The sequence below is a fragment of the Aulonocara sp. 'chitande type north' Nkhata Bay genome, linkage group LG3 (assembly GCF_057382095.1).
Source record: "Aulonocara sp. 'chitande type north' Nkhata Bay isolate Kocher_YH1m ecotype deep benthic linkage group LG3, A_spYH_male_GT1.1, whole genome shotgun sequence".
In the NCBI taxonomy this organism is placed as follows: Eukaryota; Metazoa; Chordata; class Actinopteri; order Cichliformes; family Cichlidae; genus Aulonocara; species Aulonocara sp. 'chitande type north' Nkhata Bay.
In genome coordinates, this window is record NC_141346.1 from 29798785 (window position 1) to 29824929 (window position 26145).

The 26145-nt window shown below is 39.4% G+C and overlaps 1 protein-coding gene across 5 annotated transcripts in view; it reads right to left on the bottom strand.

Annotated features, from left to right (window-relative positions):
• LOC147335074 (uncharacterized) overlaps positions 1-26145 on the bottom strand; it is a 48786-nt gene that overhangs the window by 2171 nt on the left and 20470 nt on the right. For 2 of the 5 annotated variants that reach the window (XM_086275756.1, XM_086275765.1), the window contains 21 exons: positions 25950-26141; positions 25814-25848; positions 25287-25418; positions 24958-25086; positions 24172-24210; positions 23926-24054; positions 23694-23820; positions 22789-22959; positions 22661-22692; positions 21963-22127; positions 21691-21825; positions 16030-16068; positions 15796-15936; positions 13811-13899; positions 13673-13696; positions 12729-13254; positions 12562-12624; positions 5622-11339; positions 5408-5516; positions 3979-4077; positions 660-929 (listed from right to left, as the gene is read on the bottom strand). In XM_086275756.1, coding sequence (XP_086131882.1) covers positions 660-929; positions 3979-4077; positions 5408-5516; positions 5622-11339; positions 12562-12624; positions 12729-13254; positions 13673-13696; positions 13811-13899; positions 15796-15936; positions 16030-16068; positions 21691-21825; positions 21963-22127; positions 22661-22692; positions 22789-22959; positions 23694-23820; positions 23926-24054; positions 24172-24210; positions 24958-25086; positions 25287-25418; positions 25814-25848; positions 25950-26141 — 8364 coding nt within the window. The remainder of the gene's footprint in view (positions 1-659; positions 930-3978; positions 4078-5407; positions 5517-5621; positions 11340-12561; positions 12625-12728; positions 13255-13672; positions 13697-13810; positions 13900-15795; positions 15937-16029; positions 16069-21690; positions 21826-21962; positions 22128-22660; positions 22693-22788; positions 22960-23693; positions 23821-23925; positions 24055-24171; positions 24211-24957; positions 25087-25286; positions 25419-25813; positions 25849-25949; positions 26142-26145) is intronic. The other 3 variants (XM_086275780.1, XM_086275771.1, XM_086275789.1) reach the window with 3 other exon arrangements.

Genomic DNA, 26145 nt, shown 5'->3' on the forward strand with positions numbered 1-26145 from the left:
CAAGCCAGCTCCGATCAGCAAGAACCCTGTTATCATGGTTCCGAATAGGTAGATATCTTCAGCGTCCTCGATAGACAGTCCCGCCAGGCACAAGATCCTCCAGGTCTGCCACCCGTCCATCGTGTATCCGGCAGGGAAAGTCCCTCCAGGGCACTCAGGCTCTCCCGAGCCCAGGCTTCTCGTTGAGAAAAGGGTGTCAATAGCATTCAGAGACCAGTTGATCAAATCCATAATTCTCTTTTAGGTTTTAGAGAATGACAGTGAGAGACTGTTCGAGGGAAAAGTAATGCACACAAGACAAGACAAGGACACAAGAGGCTAAGCAGGGAAGATAAGGGTGAGGAGGAGAGGAGAAAAAGTGCGACCGCCTTCACTGAGAGCCAAGAGAAGAAGAATATGTTGTAATATGTAATATGTAATATGATTAGTGACTTTTGATGGACAAACTTTAACTTCACAAGTTCCAGATTACAAATTGTGGCTGTCTTCTGACAGAGTGTGTTAGGAAAACCACAATATAGACACTGACTTGGATGCAGTTTTGCTCTATTGTAACAAATTCTAAGTGGAAAACAACCATCATCCACTTTAGTGAATCATATTGAAACATTTTGTTGGTTTAAAATCAGCACATTTTGAGGTAAAACAGCTTCTCGTACCTTTAACGTCACTACTGCTCGGTCCTTCCTGTGTCTGATTATCAAGACACTCAGGCTGTTGCTGTTGCCCAGCAGAGGCAGCATCAACATCGGGCTGGCTCTCTGGTTTCTCCTCTGTTTTTTGGCTGTCTGGTTTGTCGTCACTTGACAGTACAGATATGTTTTTGTCCAGTGACGAGGACTCGAGTGAAGCGGCAGACAGTGATTCTGTTTCTGCATCTTCTCTCTCGTGTGTTGCGACCCCTTTTTTCCCTCTAACAGATTTTCTCACTGCAGGAAAAGAAAAAGAAATACTTGAGATTTACAATTTAGTCCTCTGACCAGATTGTACAGTTTTGTGCACATTCTTAGTGGCAGCAGTCTTCAGGAACAGTTCTCCAGGCTTCTTGATGAACATTCAAAGCTCTTCTTCAGATCTGGACTGCCTTTAGATCAGGGGTGTCAAACATAAGGCTGAAGGCCCAGAATCTTTTTTTTTTTTTTTTTTAAATAAAACTGTGACTTGTATTATGTGTCTGTGGTCTGGGAGAGAGTCCTGTAACTGTCTCCCTGCAAAATACAGTATATAATGACCAATGTTGGGCAATTAATTATACAGTTACTTCTTCAAAAAAGTTACTGAGTTTTGCAAACAACAATGTTTTTTGCAGCTGTTTACCTAAAAATGCAGCCAATGCGGTTTTTTAAACAAACCTTTCAAACAATTTACAGAACAATCAGCTGTTCTGCATCTAATTTAATGCCACACAAATTATTTGTGCCACTCCAAAAAATAATTTCTGTCCACTATGAGATAAAGGAGAACAAGCCTGATACCTGCAGGCCTGGCAACAGGAGATGTATCACTCCTGTAACATCGCATTGTTCTGACACACACAACAAAACTTTTGACTACACTACACACTAACTACACAAGATTTGCGCTAAACGCTGCAAATCTCTCACATCTCAAAACACCGCCGTCACTCCTAAAACTTCCTCCCGTTTCTTAACAACTAAATGCCATGTTTTGATTGGTCGACATGGTACATTTTTTGACCAATGGGAAAGGGTGGGGTGTTTTGGTTTTGTTTTAGCTCACAGGCTTTCGAGCGTTTTCCTTATAAAACGCAGTTTTTACCGTTTCTTCCCGCAGTAAATCTAAACAACGGTAGTATTCAGGAAGAAAACCAAACATTGCAGATTTTTTTTATCATAACTCTGGTTTTACGTGGCCTATCAACACAATTTAAAAACTGTCCACACTTTTTCCGTCAATTGTTCCGTCTCTCCTGCTCACATCTCCAATGTTTGTACACGTTGTCATTAACGTGGCTTCACTCCACATCAGCCACGCCGCTTTGCTAGCTAAAACACCGGTGTCGGCACATATTTAATTTAATTTCAATTCAGGTTAGAATTTTTTTTGTGTGTGCGCAACGCAGATTTTCTCTGCGCAGAGACACGTGCGCAGCTTAGAGGGAACATTGCTTTTAACTGTATTTAAATAGGTTTCACAGAGTCTCCTGCTGATAAAGACTCCCTCACAGTCATTCATACTACACAAAAGTAATTAACTAAGAGATAAATAATTAAATGACAGAAAAGTCTTGTAAAAGCTAAGATATCCACCGTCACTCTGTAGGAGCTTCTGACTCTGAAGTAGACTTCCTGTTTCCCCCACTGTGTTCCTGTCAGTTATTTTCAGGTTTTACTCTTCCCTCTATAACTGACGTATCTAATCATATTTAACTAACACAGTGGGAAGAGGGTCAAGTTGACAGGTGGATAATTTAGATTTTTTTTTTTTTTTAAAGCCTGTCTTCCCTCGTTAGCTCCTCTCATAACCAGTATTATCCGTTCCTCCCTTAAAATTGGAATGGTCCCTTCATGTCAGAAAAAGGCTTCTGTTATTCCAACTCTCAAAAAGCCTGGTGCAGACCCCAAAAACTTTGATAGTCTTCGCCCTATATCAAATCTCCCCTTTATTTCAAAAATTCTTGAAAAAGTTGTCGCCTCCCAGCTTCACTTACATTTCAATGACCATAATCTCTATGAACAATTTCAATCTGGTTTCCACCCCAATCATAGCACAGAAACTGCTTTGTTAAGGTCAACCAATGACCTTCTGATGGCAGCTGATTCTGGTCTACTATCCATCCTCATTCTTCTTGATCTTAGTATGATACCATTTCTCACAATATCCCCCTGAACCGGTTAGCATCCATTGTCATTCGTCATACCCATTTGCTTGGTTTGCCTCATATCTTTCAGACCGCACTCAGTTATATCCAATTTAAATCCCACTCTTCAAGTCTCTATCCTGTTTCTGCTGGTGTGCCCCAGGGTTTAGTATTAGAGCCTCTTTTATTCATTATTTACATGCTCCCCTCCTGATCATATATTGCGAAAATATAATATAAATTACATATAAATATAAACAGAGCTTTCAGTCGCTCTGCTCCACGGCTCTGGAACTCTCTTCATCAAGCCATAAGAAATATAGACTCTCCTCCCGTATTTAAGTCACAGCTCAAAACACATCTGTTCAAACTGGCTTATTCGCTTTAGTAGTGATTTTATCTGTTGTCAAGTTCTGTTTTGCAATTTTAACTTATTTTATGTATTTTATGACTATTGCTCCTTTTAATTTTGTTCTTTTGTAAGGCGCCCTCAAATAAGATGCAGTATTATTATTATTAATACAAGGTCCAGTTTTTCCAAAGACTACAATAGAAATGTTATCCACGGTACATTTTCTGTGAATTACACATCTATCATGTAGTTTCATGGGTCCAGCCCACTTAACATCAAAGTGAGCTGTATGTGCCCCATGATGAAAAAGGAGTTTGACACCCACGCTTTAGATGATCCCACATTCCATTAAAGCTTGAGTTCTGGTGAAGCCAATCCGTGACTGATAGTGTTCCACCATGTGTTTTTCTACCCAGGTATGATTTTACTGCCGTGTGTCTGTAACCATTGTCATGCTGTCGTGAAGCTGTTTCCAATTTGTTGATTGACAGCACTACATGGCATTAGATTACAACTGGCTCATCACATGACTAAGGTTCCTTTTTTTGTCCTTGAATGATTCATAAGTCAGTGTTAAGTGGCTTAACAAACAAACAACAACAAAAACATTCCTCTGAAAATGCTCAGGTATAAAGACTGGACTGAAAATCAGTGAATAAAAGCAGCTGAAGTCAAAAGAAAAACTTTGAAAGACTAGGGAACATTTCCTCAAGATTATTTAACAAAGTAACAAAGTATGAAGAAATGAGAAGTGGCTCAATATTTCTGCACAATTATGTAAACCAGAAAGCTGTGCTTGTGTTACCAGGGATCTGTCTAGTCCTCTTCCTGGCTTGGCCACTTGTCCTGGTTCTAATGGCTTTCTTGTCCTTGTCTTCATCTCTTTTCAAGTTCACATTCTCCTCTAATATGAGATACAAAAACAAAGACTCACATTAATGCAAAACAGTTTGCCATTTTCTTTCTTAGTAAATTTAGGAGTAAACTTTACAAGATTCACACAACAGACTAGTACACAATGCTTTCCATTTAAAAAAAAAAAATCTATAGTGATAATAATCTGCCAATCAAAACACACCAAAATCAAACTGTCTTGGCTAACAAAGCATGTAACGGGTGATAGATTTGTCTTTAATAGTGTGTCTTACCTTTAATTTTAAATTTCTGTTAGGCTGTAAGCAGATGTCAGTTTATTTGCACCTTAAAATAATTAGTAATTTAGCTTTTATGGTTAGAGTTCCATTATACTGGAAACCTTTAGCTGTTAACACAATCCATTTCACCTGGTTTATGTCTTATCTGCTTTAAGATGTGCTGCTCCTTCTATCAATGAAGGCACCACTGTTTATGCCTGCTTATCATACCTACCATGTACAAACAGTCATGTGAAACGAAGTTTACACGAGACTTTGTGCTGTCCTTTGAAAAACTATGGTAAATGGCCTGTATTTGTATAGCACTTAGTCCCCAAGGACCCCAAAGCGCATTACACTACATTCAGTCATCCACTCATTCACAAACACTGGTGATGGCCAGCTACATTGTAGCCACAGCTGCCCTGGGGTGCACTGACAGAGGCAAGTCTGCAGAACACTGGCACCACCGGGCCCTCTGACAACCACCAGTAGGCAACAGGTGAAGTCTGTCGGAGCTGGGGCTCGAACCCGGCAACCTTACACAATCAAACTGCCAACTGCCACGATCACCCTATGTACAGTCCATGTTTCAATCGCTTCTATAACCAGCTTTAGCTAAACTGAAGGAATCATTTTCTTTGTGACTTCATCAGTCTCTCACATCGTTGTGGGAAAAATTTGGCCCACACCTCTGTTGCTTCAGTTTATTGAGGTTGGGGATACACATTTACGCACAGCATTCTTAAGGTCCCAAACCAGCATTCCAATCAGGTTGAGGTCTCGACAGGACTGGGCAATTTCAACACCTTGATTCTTTTCTTTGTCAGACATACAGAGGAGTTCATGGTTGACTCTGGGAATGCAATGTGCCCAAGGTTTATAAAAGAAACCCAAAGGTGTTTAAAGGACATTATTCCACAGGTTTGTATGGCTTCTTCAGATGTAACTTGACCATGCACCAGAGCAGCAAACTAAACTTTAGTAAAGGAGGTCACGCCTGCTGATGATTAATTAATCAACTGACTCTAATTAGAAACCTGTTGCCTGCTGCTAATTTATGACATTTTTTATGGAAGCAGTAAGAAGACTAACACAAACCTGCATTGTCATCACCTTTGCGTTTATTAGATCTTGAGATTTTCTGAGCCTCCTTTTTGACACCCTTCTCATTCTCATCATGCACTGCTTCATTCACATTTGACAAAGTCTAAAAAGAGAAAACCAAAATGTTTGGCATCAAGATTTATGTTATCAGAACAAAGATTTCTCGAAGAAAGAAAAATGTTTGCAACAGTTTAAATGCTAACATTACCTCTTGGTTTAAGGACTTCACTGACTGGCTATCTGGGTTGAGTTGGCAGACCTCATGTCCCTCCTCCTCTTCTTCACCAATCTCATCCAATGTGACAAACTCCTGCAGCTCATCCTCTGTAATCTCCCTATTCCACTCTTCTCCCTCCAAAAAACCTTTGTCTCCACCCTCATCTGCCCCCACCTCATCCAGAGTCACTAGCTCAGATGTGTCATCCAAAAAAGTTTTCTCAATATATTTCCTTGGTCTTTCCAACGTTGTGTTTTCTGAAGTTGCAGGTCGATTATTCCTATCATCATCTTCCACAGGGTGTATTTCATAGGTAGAGTCTTCCCTTAAGTCTTTTATCAAGGCATCACTCTTTGTTGTTGGTGTCTTCTCGGTCGGTGGCGTTGTCTCCTCATTTTCTGTATTTTTCTCAGGATCCTGTTTCTGGGAATGTACAGCCCATGTGGTTCTCCTTCTTGCTGTAGTCTTGTCTTTTGTTGGGACTTCTTTAGCCGTTCTTTCCTTTCTCCCACTGGTAGATTGTTCTGTAATGGCTGAATTGCTGTTGTCAGTCTCTACCGCTTCTGGCTTTTTAGATTGTTCTGTGTATGTCAGTTTGTCCTTTTTGTATCCTCTAGCAGACCTTCTACTATCAGACCTTTCTGCAGTAAAAGCATCTTGAATTGGTTCATCTTTATCAAAGTTTACTTTCCCATGAATGATCTTTTCAGTGTCCTTGAGAATATTTCTGTCTTTTTCTGTATTGCTTTTCTTTGTCTCATATTTTTTCTCCATCTTGTCCTCTTTTATTGGTAATTTCCCCTCCTCTTCACTTTTAGATGTTCTGGACCTTGATCCAGTCCTCCTTGTTGGTCTATCATCTCTTTTAGGTTCATTGGATTTATCTGTTCTTTTTTCCTTGTTGTCTGCCTCCAATTTGGTCTCTGTGGTTGCTGGCTCATCTTCCACAGAATCAATTACCTGGTAAGCTTCTTCCTCTTCTTCTGTGGCTTCTTTAGATACTTGGGTGCCGAGGGTTTCAAATTTTTGGTTATCATCTTCTATTTCAGTCAGATCATCAACTGAATCCAGTATCTCAAATGCTTCAGTAGCATCTGTTGAAGTTTTTTGGATGTCTTGACATTCAATGTACTGTTTTATTTCATTTCGGATTGTGGATTTTATATCGTCTAAAATCTGATAACCTTCCCCATGCAATGTGTGGCTTTGTTTAGGTCCTGAATACTTGGTTTTAGCACAGCCATCTTGATTTCCATCGTCATCCAGCTGTTCTTCTGTTTGATCATCAACTGAATCAATGACTTGGTAAGTTTCACCATCTTCCTCCTCCTCCTCAATACATTTTCCGACATAATCCCCTGCCGCAATGCCCTCTCCTGACACGTTGTGGTCAGACTTTGCTGTTGCACACTCTGTGTTTTTTTTCTCTGATTCATTAGAATATTGAATCTTTACAGATGCCTCAATATCTGATGTTGATGCCATCTCTGACAAATGGGTCTTGTGGCCTGAGGATACAGTGTGTGGTCTTCTGGCTGAGGATTCTGTCTTGTGTGGCTGTGCTCTGCGAAAAGGCGATGCATGAATTTCGACAGGCAGCGAAGAAGAGAATAAAGGGGTCTTAGTGGCCTGAGCAGATTGCATAGATGTGGTATTGAATTTGGTTGGTTCAGATGAGCCTTTTTGTTTTTTTGGTGAGTCAGTGGTCAAGCCTAAAGACAGGGTGCTTTTCTCTGAAGCTTCAGTGGGCTTGGATTCAGAAGATAAAGCAGCTGAGTTCTTAGACTGTTTCAAGGATCTTGTTGAGATCTTCTTGGCAGAAGATGAAACATCTGAGTTTTGTCTTTTTCTTTTCTTTCTGGAGATCTGCTCAGATGAGAAGGTGCCTTGGTTGTCATCCACATCCTCAACAATTTCATCAACAGTGACAAAACTCTCAAAATTCTGCTCATCAAAAAGCTGAGCGTCTGAAGAAATAGAATAATCATTATAACTATCAGTTGAATCCAGTATCTCAAAGGTTTGTTGTTCAGTACCCTCTTTTACAGTGTTGTCTCCCTCTTCAAGAGGCTGTTTTTTACCTTCTGCAATTAAGCCAGCATCTTTGGAGGCTTTGGATGATTCCTTCAAAAGCGTTATTTCATCTTTCCCCTTGATTCCATCTCCCCTGCTCTCTGCTTCATTTTTGTCACAAATGTCCACTACCAGAATCAAATCTTCAGACAGCTGCTTTACTGTAAAACTTTCATTTTTGGCCAAAGGATTGGACTCTTGAACTGTAGTTATTTGGTGTCTGATATCATTGTCTAGCACTTTGCGAGAAGCATCCAATTCAATTTCACTGCACTCTTTTAAACATGCGTCATCATCATTAACACTGTCCAAGACCTGAAAGCCTCCTTCATGTAATTCTTGGCCTTGCTCAGGTCCAGGTGTCTGACTTATCTCCGACTCAATAGTTTCCCCAGCAATGCCTTTTATTGAAACTTTGTGGTTTGAGATCGTTTTGACATTAGAAGACAACCTGCTTTTCAAAGTGGATTTCCTTGTCTTAGATGAGGAAGGTGACAAAGAAATCTTGAAGCCTTTCAAGGATTTTAATGAGGTTTGTTCGGCAGAGGATAACACATCTGTGCTTTGGTCCTCCCCCGAGTCATCGAAAATCTCATCAACAGTGACAAAATTCTCCAAGTTAAAATTTTGCTCATCAAAAAGGGTGGTATCTGAAAAGACTTGGTCATCGATGCGATCATTAGCCGAGTCCAGTGCCTCAAAGCCTTCTTCTTCAGTACTATCTGGTGAAGCTTCTTTGATGCTTTGATGTTTAACATTTGTCATTTGGCCAGAGTCTTTGCAGGTTTCTCCTGAAAGCATCTGTTGTTCTTTTTCTTTCCCCCACCTTCCATCGCCCCTGCTCCTTGAAGCTTGATTCTTACTTTTGTCCAGCACTTCGTTTCTCTCAGCCAAATCTTCAGCAACAGATTTATCAGAATTATCTACTTGAATCACATGCTCCTCGGACAGCTGCATCAATGTGGAACCTTCATCTTTAACTGTTTGAGTGGCCTCTTGGACTGTTGCTGTTCGGTCTTCAGTTACACCGTCTAGTGCTTTGAAAGGCACATCTATTTCCATTTCACCAAACTCCTCAGGACTTTCATCTTCAATACTGTCCAAGACCTTATAGCCACCTCCAAAGAATTTCTGGCCTTGCTCAAGAGCAGATGACTGGCTTGACTTTGACTCAACAATTTTCAAAGCAATGCCATTGGCTGAAAGTTTGTGGTCAGATGTTACCACTAAACTCTCTGTTGGTTTTGCTTGTTCTTCATTTGGCTGACAAGTCTCAACTCCACTTAGAGCTGCTTTTGATGCACAGGTCCTAAAACCTGAATACAAAACTTGCAATGCTCTGGCTGGAGATTTTGGGTTACTTGATGCTGCTTTTTCCACAGAGGAGGCAGGAGTTTCCATAGCCATACATAAACTGCTCCTCGCAGTGGCTTTCATTGACTTGGATAAGGAATGTGAGAAAGAAGAATAAGTTGCTGAGCTCTTGGAGTCTTTCAGGGATCTTGTAGAAGTCTGCTTTACAGGAGATGAAACATTTGAACCTTGCCTTTCACTTTTCATTCTAGAGTTCTGTTTAGATGAAGCCGTGCTTGGGTGGTCTAAGGCCATATCTTCCACATCATCAACAATTTCATCAACAATTTCATCAACAGTGACAAAGTCCTCCAAGTTGAAATTTGGCTCATCAAAAAGATTGGTGTTTGATGAAGCATGGTCATCAGTATGATCATCAGTTGAATCTAATATCTCAAAGGTTTCATGATCAGTACTATCTGATGAATTGTCTTTCATGTCTCTGTTGTCAGCATCTTTGGACGCTTTGCAGGATTCTTCTGAAAACATTTCTTCCTTTTCTTTTCTTCTTCTATCTTCTGTTTGGCCTCTCGGGTTTTGGTTGCTACTTGTAATTGACATTTCAATTTTATCAGCTGCATCTAGAACTGTAGATTTATCAGAATTTTCCATTATCTGAATCTTGTTTTCCTCAACCTCTCTTTTCTCTGCTGAGTCTTCATTTTCAACCAGACGATCATCCTCTTGATTGGTAGCTACTTGGTGTTTAGAAACCCCATGTAATAGTTGGACAGAAGCATCCAATCCAATTTCACTCCATTCCTTTGAACAGGTTTTGACTGCATCTGTATCGCTCTCCATGACTTGACTGTCCAACTTATGCAGTCTATGGCCTTTCTCAGGTCCAGGTGACTGCCTTGACTCTGACTCAACAGAACTTGTTTCTTTGTGCAGCTTATATGTGTCAACCGATGTCTCAGCTTCTGCTGCTGATGCCATCTTTAATGAATGCGCCCTGCAATCTGAGGATGAAGTATGCAGTGCTCTGGCTGGGGACTTTAACTTGCTTGGGTGTGTTTTCCTACAAGTTTCAAAAGACTGAGAAGATGAGGAGGTAGAGGTCTTAAAGACATTAGAAGACAAATTTCCTTTCACTGTGATGTGAGTTGGCACGGGTGAGGAAGAAGAGGAGGCAATGTGAGAGCTCTGCCTTTCTCTTTTCCTTTCAGAGTTCTGCTTATGAGAAGAGCGGCTTTGGTGGCTGAAGGCTGCTTCTCCCGTGTTGTCACCAATTTCATCAACAGTGACAAAGTCCTCTAAACTGAAATTTAGCTCATCAAAAATATGTGTTTCTGAAGAAACATGGTCATCAGTGTCATCATCAATTGAATCCAATATCTCAAAGGTTTCTTGTTTAGCACAATCTGCATCGCATGACATGTCTTTGTTGACTTGTTCTTCAACATTTAGGATTTGGCCCAAATTTTCGAGGGCTTTAAAAGACCTCTGCATTTCTCCTTGTGTTTGTATGGTTGTTCGAGCTCCCTTGATCCTTGGACTTTGGTTCGTTCTTGAATCTAACACATCCTTATCAGTGGCATCTTCTTGAGAGTCCTCTTTAACTACAGATGCTTGGTCCTCGGTAACACTATCTATCACCTGGTAAGAGTTTCCTTGCTCTTGTACACACCCAGATAAATTGGTTTCAGTGCCATCTTGGCTTCCGTCTTCATTCATCTGTTCATCCAATTGATCCTCAATCGAGTCCAGGATTTGGTAATCTTCAAAGTCCTCCTCCTCAGGATACTTGCCAGAATAATAATTTCTGCATTCTTCTTCCGTCCTCTCCTTCGACTCTTTGAGTATGCCATTGTTAAAATCAATTTCTAGATTCGGTTTTTGGCTTGTCAACTCTAACCCCTGACTATGTGCAGCTGAATGTATAGCTAATGATGTTTCTGTTCTATTTGTCTCTGTAGTAATGCCCTCTGCTAACACTTTACCCGACTTCCCTACTGCACTTTCTTTGGGTTTTGCTTCTTCGTCTCTATGAAGCTGATATGTCTCTACTGTCACATCTGCTGCTGCTGCTGTTGATGAAGAAGGCTTACAGCTAACGGATGGAGAATGCAAGGCTATCTCTGGAGACTCTGGATTTTCTGGCTGTGCTGTTTGGCAAGGGAAGGGAGGAGTTTCAATAGATTGTAGAGAAGAAGAGACAGAGGTCTGGCTGACACTAGGAGATGAGCTGCTCGTCGAGTCGTTCAAGGGCCTTGTTGAGATCTGTTTTGTAGTGGTCGACACAACCAGGCTTTGGTTTTCTATTTCCACTCCGCAGGTCTGCTTAACCAGTTAAAGAGATGAGTTATTTTCAATTACATAACTGAGCTATTTAAAAAAAAAAAAAAAAAAAAAAAAAAAAACTAATAAAAGGGACCACAGAAGACTGTCACTAATAAACTCTAAGATATATTATCATATCTAGGGATGGGTATGGTTTAGGTTTTATCCGATACCAGTACCAAACCGGTACTTTTGAAATGGTGCCAGTGCTTAAACGGTGCTCGAACCGGTGCTTAAAGAATGGAGAACACAAAATTGGTCCAAAAACCTCTCATGTTCAGCTGTTTTTTGTAAAAAGATAACAATGCCTTTTCAGCAGCTATAGGGGATTTATGGCATCACTCTTGGCTGGAAGCAGTGCTTAAACAATGGAAAAAACAAACTTTGTCCAAAAACCTCTCATGTTTAGCTGTTTTCCACTTTTTCTTTGGTCATTTTAGCCTTTTTGGCCAGGGTGAAGGGAGTATCTGCCATCAAACAAGAAGACAGCCGCATGTAGCTATGATGATGTTTGCTAGTTCACCTTACATGCATTAATGTAATAACGTGGTTAGCCTACTCAACGTAAATTACACACGAACTACATTAAGCTACTCACGCAGGGAAGAACTGCTGTGTCTGCCATCATCATCCGTCATCATTTCTGCTACACTGGCAGGGCTAGAGGGCAGGACTCTAATCTTCGGGTTTTTGGGGGATGTTGCTAACCCCGGGTCCGATAACAGGCACCACACCCGCAGTAGATGTGCACGGTCTCGCGGCAAGCTATCAAATACGGCGCATTTCTCGGCTTTTAACAAAATGCTATACGTCGCCATGTGTTTCATCAGATTTGAGGAGTTACCTCCGTTGCACAGTATCACCTTAAAGCACTTGTTGCAGGCTGCTGAGTTTACATCTTTTGCTGTGAAGTACAGCCAGACTTTGACCGCTTCGCTTTGGGCATTTTTAATCTTTAGCTCTGCTCTAAAAGAACGTATGTACCTGGGCCCACCTACTACGCTCGCAAAGGTAAAATGATTGGCTGGAATCCAAAGTGTATGACATCTCAGGAAAAGAAAAAAGCACCGCAATGTGCGCTGCTTTTCGGTCTGGTTACTACCGGTGCCATTACCGGTACCCATCCCTAATCATATCATAGTTTAGTGGGTTTGATTCTATATACACTGTATGTTTATGCATATATGCAGACCAAATTTGAAGGTAGAAGTAAGGAACTCACCTTTTCTTCCATTTTCTCTTTACCCAAGTCACTTCTAGAGGTTGTTTCTCTCTTGCTGGGGCTCTAAAAAGATAAAGATTGCTTACTACTTTACTTCACAAAAATATGGCAGGTCATAGTTAGAACATTTTTGGCACTTTGCAAATACACTTTTTGCCAGATATTACCATTTTATCCACAGTCTGTGTCTTGGTTCCCTGAATCAATATGGGCTCGTCAGCATTAATATAAGGAAGTTCTTTGATCATTTCCTTAGACTTTGTCAGACTTCTGACTTGAGGAGCAGGGGTAGAAGCAGCTGAAAAAGTTCTTCCATCAGCAGAGGTGACTGAAATTACTGGTGACCCTTCTTCCCCTACCCTCCCTTCTGCCTTCTCTACATCCTGACTCGCCTGAAGAGCAACGGTGGATGTTATAATCTCAGTTCCTGGTTTATCACTGGCTTCTTCCATTTCTTGGTCACTTGTTGCACTTTGTCCTGCTGTGAGAGACTTAGAAATGTTCGAACTAACTGATACTGCTGGTTGAGCAGAACCAGAGGTACTTGTTTGCTGAAGAGTTTGCTCCCCTTTATCAGAAAGAGAAGACTGTGCTCCACTTATCACAGTCGGGAACTTAACATCTGTGGTGTCCAGTTCAAGATTTACTTTAATCTCACTGGAGTCTTGCAGACGCTGTTTTAGGCTCTTCAAACTAAAATCAAAAGCAGAAAATCTTTGTTAGTTGTCCACAAAAAACAAGTTTGTTTTCACAAAAATGGTTACACATAACATATTACAAAACAGAGAAAGAAACAAATATCATTTCCAATTTTTTGTTCAGCAGTTATTAGCTTAAGACACATTTACATAAACTGCCTGTTTTGTTTCTCCACATCTTTTAGAGCCAGTTCATTATAAAAATTAGAGAAAAAACAAAAAACAACGCACCCCCCCCCCAAAAAAAACCCAACAGGAAACCATACTTTGGCAAAATAATATGAGCCTATTATTTTTTCGTCAAACCAAGAATCCGAAAACCCAAAATGTTTAGTATTAGAACTGTTTTAACTTCTACAGGAGAAGCTGCACCCAGATTCAGGAATTGTCATATTAGAAAGAGAAATACTCACGTTTCAATGCGACGAACTTTTTTCCTGTATAGAGGATAAAAAAGGAGACGGTCTAAGGGTCTATTTTCATAACAAATAAATACGTAATTTATTCTAATAATTTATTCATCTCTTCCCCTATTTTAGTGAAAGTCATACCAAATTACATTCGTAGATAAATGTTCATTTGAAGCAATCTTCTCCAACACCTCTGTTACAAGACTAGATTCTGCCATCTCAATGTAAATCTGAGAATAGAAATAGTCATAAGAAAAGCCCAAAGACAAAAAGGAAAACGTTTCTTAAAAAGTGATAATAGACATTAACAATTCTTATTTTTTTAAACTCGTTCATGCTTTAGTTTACCCAAGCAAAGGTGCAGTATGAACTACAATATGACTGAACATGAAACGCATACATAGATGGGAACATAGATGCAAAATTTATGCTATAGCGATCCTGACTGAAATACAGTGGGATGCAAAAGTTTGGACAACCTTGTTAATAGTCATTATTTTCCTGTATAAATCGTTGGTTGTTACAATAAAAAATGTCAGTTAAATATATCATATAGGAGACACACACAGTGATATTTAGGAAGTGAAATGAAGTTTATTGGATTTACAGAAAGTGTGCAATAATTGTTTAAACAAAATCAGGCAGGAGCATAAATTTGGGCACTGTTGTCATTTTATTGATTCCAAAACCTTTAGAACTAATCATTGGAACTCAAATTGGCTTGGTAAGCTCAGTGACCCCTGACCAAAATACACAGGTGAATCCAATAATAAGAAAGAGTATTTAAGGGGGTCAATTGTAAGTTTCCCTCTTTTAATTTTCTCTGATGAGTAGCAACATGGAGGTCTAAAAACAACTCTCAAATGACCTGAAGACAAAGATTGTTCACCATCATGGTTTAAGGGAAGGATACAAAAATGTCTCAGAGATTTAAGCTGTCTGTTTCCACTGTTAGGAACATATTGAGAAAATGGACGACCACAGGCTCAGTTCAAGTTAAGGCTCGAAGTGGCAGACCAAGAAAAATCTCAGATAGACAGAAGCGACGAACAGTGAGAACAGTCAGAGTCAACCCACAGACCAGCACCAAAGACCTACAACATCATCTTGCAGCAGATGGAGTCACTGTGCATCGTTCAACCATTCAGCACACTTTACACAAGGAGATGCTGTATGCGAGAGTGATGCAGAGGAAGTCTTTTCTCTGCCCACAGCACAAACAGAGCCGCTTGAGGTTTGCTAAAGCACATTTGGAATAAGGTGCTGTGGACTGATGAAAGTAAAATTTAGTTATTAGGGCATAACAAGGGGCGTTATGCATGGAGGAAAAAGAACACAGCATTCCAAGAAAAACACCTGCTACCTACAGTAAAATATGGTGGTGGCTCCATCATGCTGTGGGGCTGTGTGGCCAGTGCAGGGACTGGGAATCTTGTGAAAGTTGAGGGACACATGGATTCCACTCAGTATCAGCAGATTCTGGAGACCAATGTCCAGGAATCCGTGGCAAAGCTGAAGCTGCGCCAGGGCTGGATTTTTCAACAAGAAACACTACTCAAAACCCACAAAGGCATTCATGCAGAGGAACAAGTACAACGTTCTGGAACGGCCATCTCAGTCCCCAGACCTGAATATTACTGAAAATCTGTCTTGAGTTAAAGAGAGCTGTCCATGCTCAGAAGCCATCAAACCTGAATGAACTAGAGATGTTTTGTAAAGAGGAATGGTCCAAAATACCTTCAACCACACATTGGAACCTACAGGAAGCGTTTAGAGGCTGTAATTTCTGCAAAAGGCGGATCTACTAAATATTGATTTCATTTCTTATTTTGTGGTGCCCAAATTTATGCACCTGCCTGATTTAGTTTAAACAATTTTTGCACGCTTTCTGTAAATACAATAAACTTCATTTCACTTCTCAAATATCACTGTGTGTGTCTTCTATATGATATATTTAACTGACATTTTTTATTGTAACAATCAACGATTTATACAGGAAAATAATGACTATTAACAAGGTTGCCCAAACTTTTGCATCCCACTGTAAGTAAAACCGTTAATGCAGTCATGCAACTGAAAACACAGGGAGGAGGGGGGGGGGGGGGGGGTGTAGGTGTGTGTCGTACCCTGTTAGCAAGTGGCAAGAATCTGACAAAAGAACCACTGAATACCACCACTTGCATGACCATCATGATGAGGTCCACAGATGTCTCAGAGATCTCCACACAGATCAGCCGCTCCTCCAGAGGCTCTGAATCTGGAACATGCTGAAAAACAATGAAAAGCTGCTGTTAAGGAGCAGGAAATAGAAAAACTTTTTTTGGATGACTACAGATATAATTAAGTGATAGCTTACTTACAATATTGCTCCATTTCATCAGATTTCTGTACATGACCTCCTACAAAAAGATGTTAAAAGATATTGTCACACACATTGCTATTCTGTAAATTCAATTATCCAACTCATAAACTGTATGCAGTAAACAGCATACAGTTTTAGAAAATGTATAAATTATGTAACTATATCAAACATTTTGAAAAATTATCCAACCAAAATTGTAAAACACATCCCTATCCCAAAGGTATAATTAAATTTTATTTATATAGTGCCAAATCACAACAGCTGCCTCAAGGTGCTGTAAGGTACATTGCATTACATTTTAAGGTATTTTTTAAGTCATAAATCAAAACATAACATCAAACAGCTTCACAATAGTACCGCAATGTGGGTAAAATTCGGGGCAGAGCATAACGAGTAAATGCACCGGATGAAAGTCAAACTAATTTGCGTCAAACGCCAAATTGAACAAGTGGGTTTTAGGTGCGATTTAAACAATTGAATAGACTCAGACGTAAGGACATCAACTGGGAGATTGTTCCAGAGTCCCCTTTGGGTGGAGCAATGTTTGGCACAGTGTGTTTTGGGGTTTAAAAGCCACAGAAACACGGTATCAAGAAAAAAAAAAAGTGTCTCAACTGTTCCGATACTCCTGACACACACCAGATCAACTAAAGGTTTTCGCTTAGGCAGCGGTTGTCCTTCTCTCCTGGATTGGCTGGAGCTTCCGAGCTTTGACAAAAGTCCAGATAGGATAACCACATTTACTCAGGGCCTTCTTAATGTGATGTTCTTCTGCTTTCCTGGCTGCTTTGTCTGTGGGGATGGTGTTCGCTCTGTGTTGTAGCGTCCCAATGACACCTAATTAATCCTTGGTCCACCCCAAGGATCAGGTCCCCCGACACAAACAGAGTAACATAGTGTACGCTGTCAAGTGCCAGGAGGAGTGCCAGGATTTATAAATCGGGGAAACCATACAACCTCTGGCAAAGCGGATGACACCACACAGAAGAGCTACCTCTTCTGTGTGGTGTCATCTGCAGTTTATTTACACCTATAGGCCAGTGGACACTCTTTCAATGACGAGGATGTACACATCCTGGACAGGGAGGAACGCTGGTTTGAGCGCGGAGTCAAGGAGGCCATTTACGTGAAAAGGGAAAGACCATCTCTGAATCGAGGAGGGGGCCTAAGGGTACATCTTTCACCATCTTACAATGCTGTGATTGCAGCTACTCCCCAACTCTCTGTGAATGGTACTCATGGCCATTGATCAGTGGGCTTTGATCAGTGGTTGTTGATCAATGGTCATGAGAATTTGCATAATAATGATGAAGGAACCATTGTTCCTTCAGTGTATGGAACGCCAGGACTGCCATAATGAATTAATTAAATACACCATTAAATGATTAATTAAATGTGACAATAATTAATTAAAATTGGAATTAATTAAATAAATAGTTATGACACATGTAATTAATTAATTATTGACACATTTAATTCATTATTTATGTATTTCACATTTTAATTAATTATTGACACATTTAATTATTTAATGATATATTTATTTATTTCATTTTGGCAGTCCTGGCGCCTGGCTCTCATCTTGAAATCATTTTATCTGTCAGCCTCACCCATCAAACTTAGGGGGCGGGGTTAACGCTGCCCATGCAGCTTCTCTAACATTTGATTGGTTGCCGTGCAAAGTAAGTCAAAACAGGTCGATCCTAGATAATCGATTGCTTGTGTAGACTTGGGGCAGCCAGTTATCCCAGAATGCAGATCAAATCACAAGCAGCAATGGTGGTGGTGTAGTTTTAAAATACCCCGTTTTTCTGTCACCAGCTACACTTTTAACAGTGTTTTAGCCGCGAATGTCGCGACGTATGTCTGGTCAGGTTGTCAACATAGAACATGTTTGCAAAAGTGCTCAGATGTTTTCAGAGATTTCACTAGCTCTGCTAACAGTTAGCATGCAGAGTGCACCGAGGGGGTTACGTTAACCGGTTTGTTTACATATTCCACTCTCCGTGTTCCACATGTTGCATTCGCAGATTCTCATTTTCACCGAACGATCGTCTCTTTCCGCCTGGTCTTGTGTCTCTGTGCTTCTGTAACATAAAGAACGAGCTGACATTTTTCTCACGAAGCCTGCGACCAGCTCAACAGACCCTCAGTTTACCTGCATGCATCCTCCTCCTCATCTGTCAGCTGTTTAACACCTGCTGCTAATTCAAGAAACACGCCTACGTTACCTGGTGATAGTCACAGTTTAACTGGGCAGCCGGTGCTCGATATAACGCAATGTCAGCGCATTTTTCTGCACAAGATAAGTAAATATAGTGTTTTCCCCGAGCGCAGAGCTGCTGGAGTTTGTTTCCTTACAGAGCACTTTATAGGCGAACCAGCGTCATCAGCGGCTGATGTCCAATCACCGGCACACAGCTTTGAAACCTCAGCTGAGTTTTAGCTCTCAGTGGTTAAACGCTGGACTTCATTCACTCAGGTTCTGTCTGTCGGGTCACGTTTACTTCGCTGTTTTATTTACAACTGAGCAAATCGGTTTGGCTGAGGTTAAAGTTACGTTTCACAACTGCATAGTTTCACAGACGTTTAATGGTTCACTGGCACATGTGTTAGACTGAACTATTCGCTTTTCTTTATCTGGTGTGTTTTGGATTTAACAGTGAATTTTGAGATTAAACTGACTTTTAAAATGTTTTTATACAAAGAGGAAAGAGAAGGCGCATTTCCACCGAGAGGAGCAGGGTTTGCAACAGCATGTTCAACATGAAGTCTGCAACCTGGACAGAAATATTATATCATCTGTTTTTTAATAGTTATTCAACTGTATTCTAAGCACCAGCTGTCTGTTAGAATGTGATTTTTTCTCTCTCTCTGTTGGCAGACGTATAAAAATGCGCAGGAAAATCTGACGTGCATGGCGAACTTCACCGACGATATTTAGGGAGGAATAAACACACATCAAACATAAATGAACCATTTGCCTGTCTCCATAATTGAGAGCATTTTCTCTTCTTATGTCAACACTCTCTCTCTCTCTCTCTCTTTTTTTTTTTTTTTTTGCTGTTTCGGTCATGTTAGGTTTACCTGTCAAAGGCTTGTTACAAACTATGAAACACATCGTGCAGACTTCTGGATGTTAGAAGAAAACTAATACTGCTCATGAATGAGACTAAAGGCAGGAAGGTGTCCTTTAAAACTAAACATGTTAATAGGACCTCCCTATTTATATCATAGTTTATGATATAGCACGTGTATTTCAGTAATAGCCTGCTGATTTCAGTGTAGTGGTGAACAGTCACACAGCTCACGTAGGCGTTATCTGTGATTCTCCTTAACTATAATTTATCCAAGTTAACTTCAGTTAACCATTCAGACAGTTCTTTTGCAATGAAAAACATAAACACTCATGCTGCCGGTAGGTTTCCTCAGTGCCAGCTGTTAACATTATAGCTGCTTATGCAGTAACCATGGTAACGACGGACTGAGCGGCTGGATCGACGGAGGTCAGACAACAATTTTACATGTATGATCTTAAAACAGGACACAGCCACTATACGTGCTGGCCTCATGTCAAATGTGAAGGCAGACTGAGTCTATGTTTGACGTTTGCTTTATATCTAATCTTCCTTTTCAAACATTTAAACAGCAGCGAGTCTGCAGCTGAGGGAATACAAACTCAAATTGTCGGAACAGGTTTGCTCGTTTCTTGGATTCATTTGGTGATTTATTAAATCTATAACTGTTATTCTAATCTGCTGCTGAGTCTCTTACACTTTTCTTTATGCTGTATATTTTCACGTCTCTGGAATAGTTGGCAGTTAGATAGTCAGCTGGGAAACTTTGTGTTAACTCATGCAGCTGAGGATATCGTGGATATGCTGACCTCGCTGCGTGGTGTACAGGGCCGTTTACCCTCATGATTAATATTCACAATAAAAATATTAGCCGAACATCATGAAGTCTGTATGTGTTTCATAGTGTCGAACAACCTTTGTGCAGCTAAAGCCAGCAGTTACTACATGATGGAAACACCAACGTTATCTCTTTTACGCGTTTATACACAGGTCACGCTGATTACTGAACAAAAACCCAAAGATCAGATGTTAAACCGATTTATTTGCTCTCTCGCCTCCTTAAACATGTTTTTAATGTTAGTTATAATTCAGAATTGGCGACTGAAACACGTAGGACACATAAGAACATCAGGAAATAAAACACCGATAAATATAACCGCAGTAAAAGAAGTCAGCGGGGGTTACTACAGCTGTGTACCGGGGCCTGCGCTTTGTCGGTGGGATTGCTTGCGAGGCAAGAGGGTCTATCCCATGCTGTGCCGTGAGACTGGGCAGACATCTCCGAAATCATCGAAGCACTTTTGCAAAGAGGCTGTATCTTGACAAACCGACCAGACACATGAAGATTAAACCACTACATTCTCGGCTAAAAAAATATTAAAACGGTATTTGGTGACACACAAACAGGGTTTTTCAAAGTTCAGTTCTGTTAGCTTCTACATGCAGGTTGTTGTGTGCTAGAAACAATGGCCACCAGGCCAAAGCAATGGTTTTGACTCGATCAGCGTTAACCCCGCCCCCTGAGTTTGATGGGTGAGGCTGACAGATACAATTATTTCAAGATGAGAGCCAGGCGCCAGGACTGCCAAAATGAAATAAATAAATATATCATTAAATAATTAATTAAATGTGTCAATAATTAATTAAAATGTGAAATACATAATTAATTAAATGTGTCAATAATTAATTAAATGTGTCAATAATTAATTAAATGTGTCAATAATTAATTAAAATGTGAAATACATAAATAATTAATTAAATGTGTCAATAATTAATTAATTACATGTGTCATAACTATTTATTTAATTAATTAATTCCAATTTTAATTAATTATTGCCACATTTAATTAATTATTTAATGGTGTATTTAATTAATTCATTATGGCAGTCCTGGCGTTCCATATCAGTGGGCTGGTTTCAGTCATTATGCAAATGTACTGTTTATAAGATTGGGGAAACCTGCAGTCAGCTGAGACTGAAGAAGTCACTTGGATGAGTGACGAAACGTTTCTCCCACTGAAAACGCTACGTCCAGATGAACAGAATCAACTTTTGGAGATGGTTGTCAACTGGTTGCATTCAGGTTATAGTCCCATATAAAGGCAAAGTTATCAAGCATGTATGTTATTTTGTAGTTAAATTGAAATCCTGCAGGAACAAGATAAAAATTTATTTCAGATTCTAGCTGGACTCTAAAGTTAAGAAATTGAGGTGAATTTGTATGTTTATACTACGTAACAGTTAATCAGTGTATTATCATGAACAGACTGCATGTAATTGCTAACTTAAACCCATTAATTCACAAAATGATTCACTGACTCTGCCTTATAGTTTGTTTTTTTTGTCGCAGTCTTGATACGCCAAAGATGGTAACTGACTGCGCGTGGCCACAGCCCTGGTCCCCACCTTTGAATAAACTACATCAAAGGCAACAAGACTGCAAGTTCATTGTACAAAGTCGCAATGGTTTTGGTTGTGCCAGTCTCCAACTATCATCCAACCATCTTCCCTATGATTTGATCATAGTTCAGCAAAATAACAGACCGAATAACACATCAAAGTTTTGGACGGAGCTTTCCATACCTCAGTGGATCCAGGATGCATGTCCTGTAACACGAAGTGGATATTGAGTATCTGACCTCCGACAGAAATAGGATTTTTCCTGTGCAGCTGAACAAAACTGGTACAGGCATTCCAGTCACTGAAGTACACGAAGGCCTGTAGGTTAGGATAGAAAAAGCCTCAGATAAAAATAAAAGTTTTCAATAAAGCTTTGTTTGATTTAAAAAAACAAAAACAAATGAGGAATATTAAAATGTCTGTGCTTGTGTCAGTCTTCAGCATCTATTCCTCACCCTCCTCTGCAGTGATAAAACGATGATCTTGTAGTACAGAGTATGAAGATTATGAACAGGGAAATGGTGCCACACCAGCTTGGCGACATCCTCGTGTCGGTAGTTCCCTTCTGGCAAACCGGTCAGCATAATGTGGGGGAAAACAGAGCCTGGAGGACGGTTTTTCTATAGGACACAAAGTTAATTCAAAGAGGGGGGAAAAAAAGCAGAGGCAACACCTGCACATTGTGCTTCCTTTGATAAAGTCATTAACTATTTTATGCTATTTGATACTGAAAACAGTTCATGACATTTTACATAATTAAGCACAGATTTTCAGAATGTAATGAACATGGGATAAAAATGCAGATTTCATATATATTCATATCAAAATGAGGAGCATGGAGCTTAGAACTGGAGATCAGGGGTGATTGGACGATTGACTCAAAAGCATTACAACATTATTTCTTTAGCAATTAAGAAGAAAATGACAAAAGTTGGTTCAAAGAGAAGCATTTGCAGATTAAGATTCAGCCAGTTTCTCCAAACTTCCAAGGGTGGTTATGCAAACAATTTTCAAACCACTTTCTTAGCCAAATGTTATATCTAGTTGGTAAACAATATCTTATCACAAGTAATTAAAATTACAATTTTCTTGTTACTTGACCAGATTGGAGAATTTATATAAAAAAAAAAAATGTAAAAAAAAAAGTGCTTACCTGTTTTTTTGTCAGCTGGACCGTCACAAAATCTATAAGTCAAAAATAAACAGAGTCACATGTAAGAGCCACTTATTTCCTACATTTTGAATCTGGAGTTAAGTTCTAGTTTAATTTGTTTTTCTCACCTGGGATGACAAACCAAGGAGATGTGGTAGGGAACAAAAAGGGATACGTTTTCATTGTAACCCAAAATGGTGAAATGCTTCCCTGAGGAACGCCAAAATTTGCTGTTGGGATTGTTGCCCCTTCAGTGACAACCTTGCTGTCCGGCAAAGCTTTCGCTGCCAGTCTAGGTGCTGCACAAACAAAACGAAAAAAAAAAAAAAAGAGAGCTTTATTTTAATTTATTAAATGCTTTGATTTTGACATTTCCTATTTACCATCATATCATTCCAATTATTTTAAGATATTTAACATATAAAAAAAAAAAATAGTGACTAGCTGCTGAGGCAGTTTGTTTTTGTTTTCAATGTAGCAGGCAACAGAATTTTAAGTCAAGGTTAATTCTGTTGTATGAATGTATGGCACACGGTTGGTGTGGTCGTGATAATTTTGTGAGGCCACATAAAGGCTCAGATGAGCTTGCCAAAGTTCTACAAGTTGTCCCTCCATCGCTTGTGTCCAGATCACACGCTACACTGCCGTGCTGCTCTTTTCATCTTCATTTCTGTGTTTGCGTGTGCACAGTGTGAGAGGCTGCGTTGACACCCTCACGACGGCCGACAGGATTTCAAACAGGTTTGATTTTCTTATGACCAAAAGATTGATGCTTGGGAGCTGGTCGAGGTCGCTTCTCGTTACCCCATGTATACTACACAATGCACGACATACGATTAAGGTGAAAATCGGGCCGATCCCCAAAACTGTTGCACGACGGAAAAATCGACTCTAAATGGGCCAAAAATCACTCAGTGTATGCCCAGCATAAGGGTTACCAGTTACCCTTAAGGATATTTTTAGCTACCTATTATGTAACTCCCCATACATCTACATCTCATCTGCTTTATTTTATCCAAAAACAAAGACTTACGTCTTGCTGTGGATTCATTTCTTGGTATCTTAATCCTGTAGACATTATGGGCAAAGCCCTGTTTCAGGAGGCTGTACCAAACTCCGAGTCGATCAGCATCGTAAATGGACTCAAATTCAATAAACACCTAGAACAGACATGCATAAACATGAAAGATAAGAGAAGATAAGACAACAATGTCTTTTTTGTTTAAATCCTCGTAATCAAATGTATGAACAGGTGTGTTTTTAACCTTGTTGAGGAGAGGCAGGTAGTTTTTGACAGAACCGATTTTTTCCAAAGCTTCCCTGAGATCATTGGTCTCACTTGGTGAGATATTCTTGATGTAGATTACTGTTGATCCATCATCAGTTGTCTGCTGCTTTAAGAAGAGCCAGCAAACGTTCAAACAAATACAAAGAGTTTATTTTTGTTTGTTCATTTGATGTTATATTTACAAATCTATGTATAATTCAGGGGAGAAAAAAAAGTTACTTACATAATTCACCAGATTCATCAGGGTGCTATAAAACCCAAGCTGAAACATGAATGTAAGAGAACACAGCGTTAAAGGCACTACGCTCTACGGCAAGACATTTCTTACTCTCTTATTTAATTTTGGGTAGTATCATTTCAAACATTTATTGTATGTAAGGTGGTATTTATAAGGCACTTCAGTCTGGAGGGTTTTCTTTTTTCCTTGATACAAATTTAGCAATTTGTGGCGCAGCACAGCAAAAGGCAGCGAAAGATTAATTTATCTAGTTGCATCATCAATAAATCATAATAATTATTCAAAGAACAGACAGTTTGATATTTTCAAGTTAAAAACTTGTAGCAAGGAAATCAAGATAGATAAAAGCTTTTTGCTAATGTTAACCAAGAAGCTTTGAAGTTTGAGGCAACATAAAATATTTTTAAAAAAGAAAATTTTAAGGCCTTAGTATGGTATTTACATGCTCTATTACATTTAAATAATCTAAAAATTCAATTGATAAAAAACCTACTTTAAACAATATTTTAAAGTTATTTAGTTAATTACCATCCTCTCAGTGCCTTATTTACTAATCTACAGGGATTGATTGATTGATTGAATCTTTATTTTGAACATGTTGAAAAAGTATATATATATAAAAAAAAAATAGAATTAAAAGAGACAAATGAACAAAGCAAACAAAAGGAAAACGAGCAACCACAACTCCAAATCAACAAGATTGTGCACTAGAAGCATGGCAATTTTTTCCAAACATGCCACAATATACAGTATTTTTGTATTAGTACGTACCGGATTCATTGGAAAGGAGTGGATTAAAAAATCCAAACAAAGTGTGGACCCATTGAGAATAATACTCTTCTCTTTTGACGCTTGAAAAAGCTTTTTTGCCTTCATCAGACTTGGTGCAATGGCAAAAGCCTAGAAGGAAAAGTCACATTTGTTATTATTCCAATTATTCACTGTGCACTGTATACTGTACTTGTGTGTATTTGTGTACTGTGTTGGTGTACACAAATACAAGAAAATGTAGGCTGACCTCACATAAAGAAACCAAAGAGAGACCTAGAAATATACCTGTGAGATCACTGAGTAATGCAGATTTATAACTTGGTACCTACCATACGCATTTGAGGAATAACATAGATGTCATCTTCTAGATATCCAAATTCAAATAGGGTGAGCTGATTGGCAACGTCCGCCTCTGTGTAGCAGCTATTTTCATATTCTGGCAGGTTTGTGATCAACATCACCTTCATTTTAAACAGGAGGGGAAAAGGAGAAATTAGAAGTTAAGATTCAGGAAAGTGAACTTACCCAAACTATTAAGCAGAATGCAACACAGGAGACAAAAGCATGATGACTATCTTGTAAAAAGAAATGTGAAATGCCAAAAGCACCATTTCTGAAAAACAACAACAACAAAAAACACGTTTTGTTGTCACGTTTGTTGACTAAATTTCCAAATTATCTTTACCAAAGTGGAAAAACATTTGTAATTTTTAAAGACATACAGATAACACTATTACTTTTGCTAAACATTGATAAAGGATATTTTACTAGATTTTTATTATTCTTTTCGCTACAACTAAAACTGAGAGATAGGTTATTCACACCTTTAAGAAAAAGAAGAAGAAAAAAAACTTACCTTTGACGGCAATGTTTTATTATTTTTGAAACAATCTGCGAGGTAGAGTGAACATAAAAACAGTTAAATAAATGGGAGTTTTGATCCAAAAAAACCCCAAATAATGACCCACATACAGGCTTCTGTCATTACTTACTCAGGCGATTTCTATCCATGAGCTTTTCCATCTTCTCCCCAAAAGTCAGGTTGCTAAAACTTTGCTGTTGCTTGCCTGCTGTTGCAGCTGTTGGCTCAGTTTTGGAAGATGCAGCTACTGCAGTCGACACTGCTAAAACATTGCTGACAGTTTTTGACAGGTCCTTTTGACTTGTCACAGCAATCAAAAGATCTTA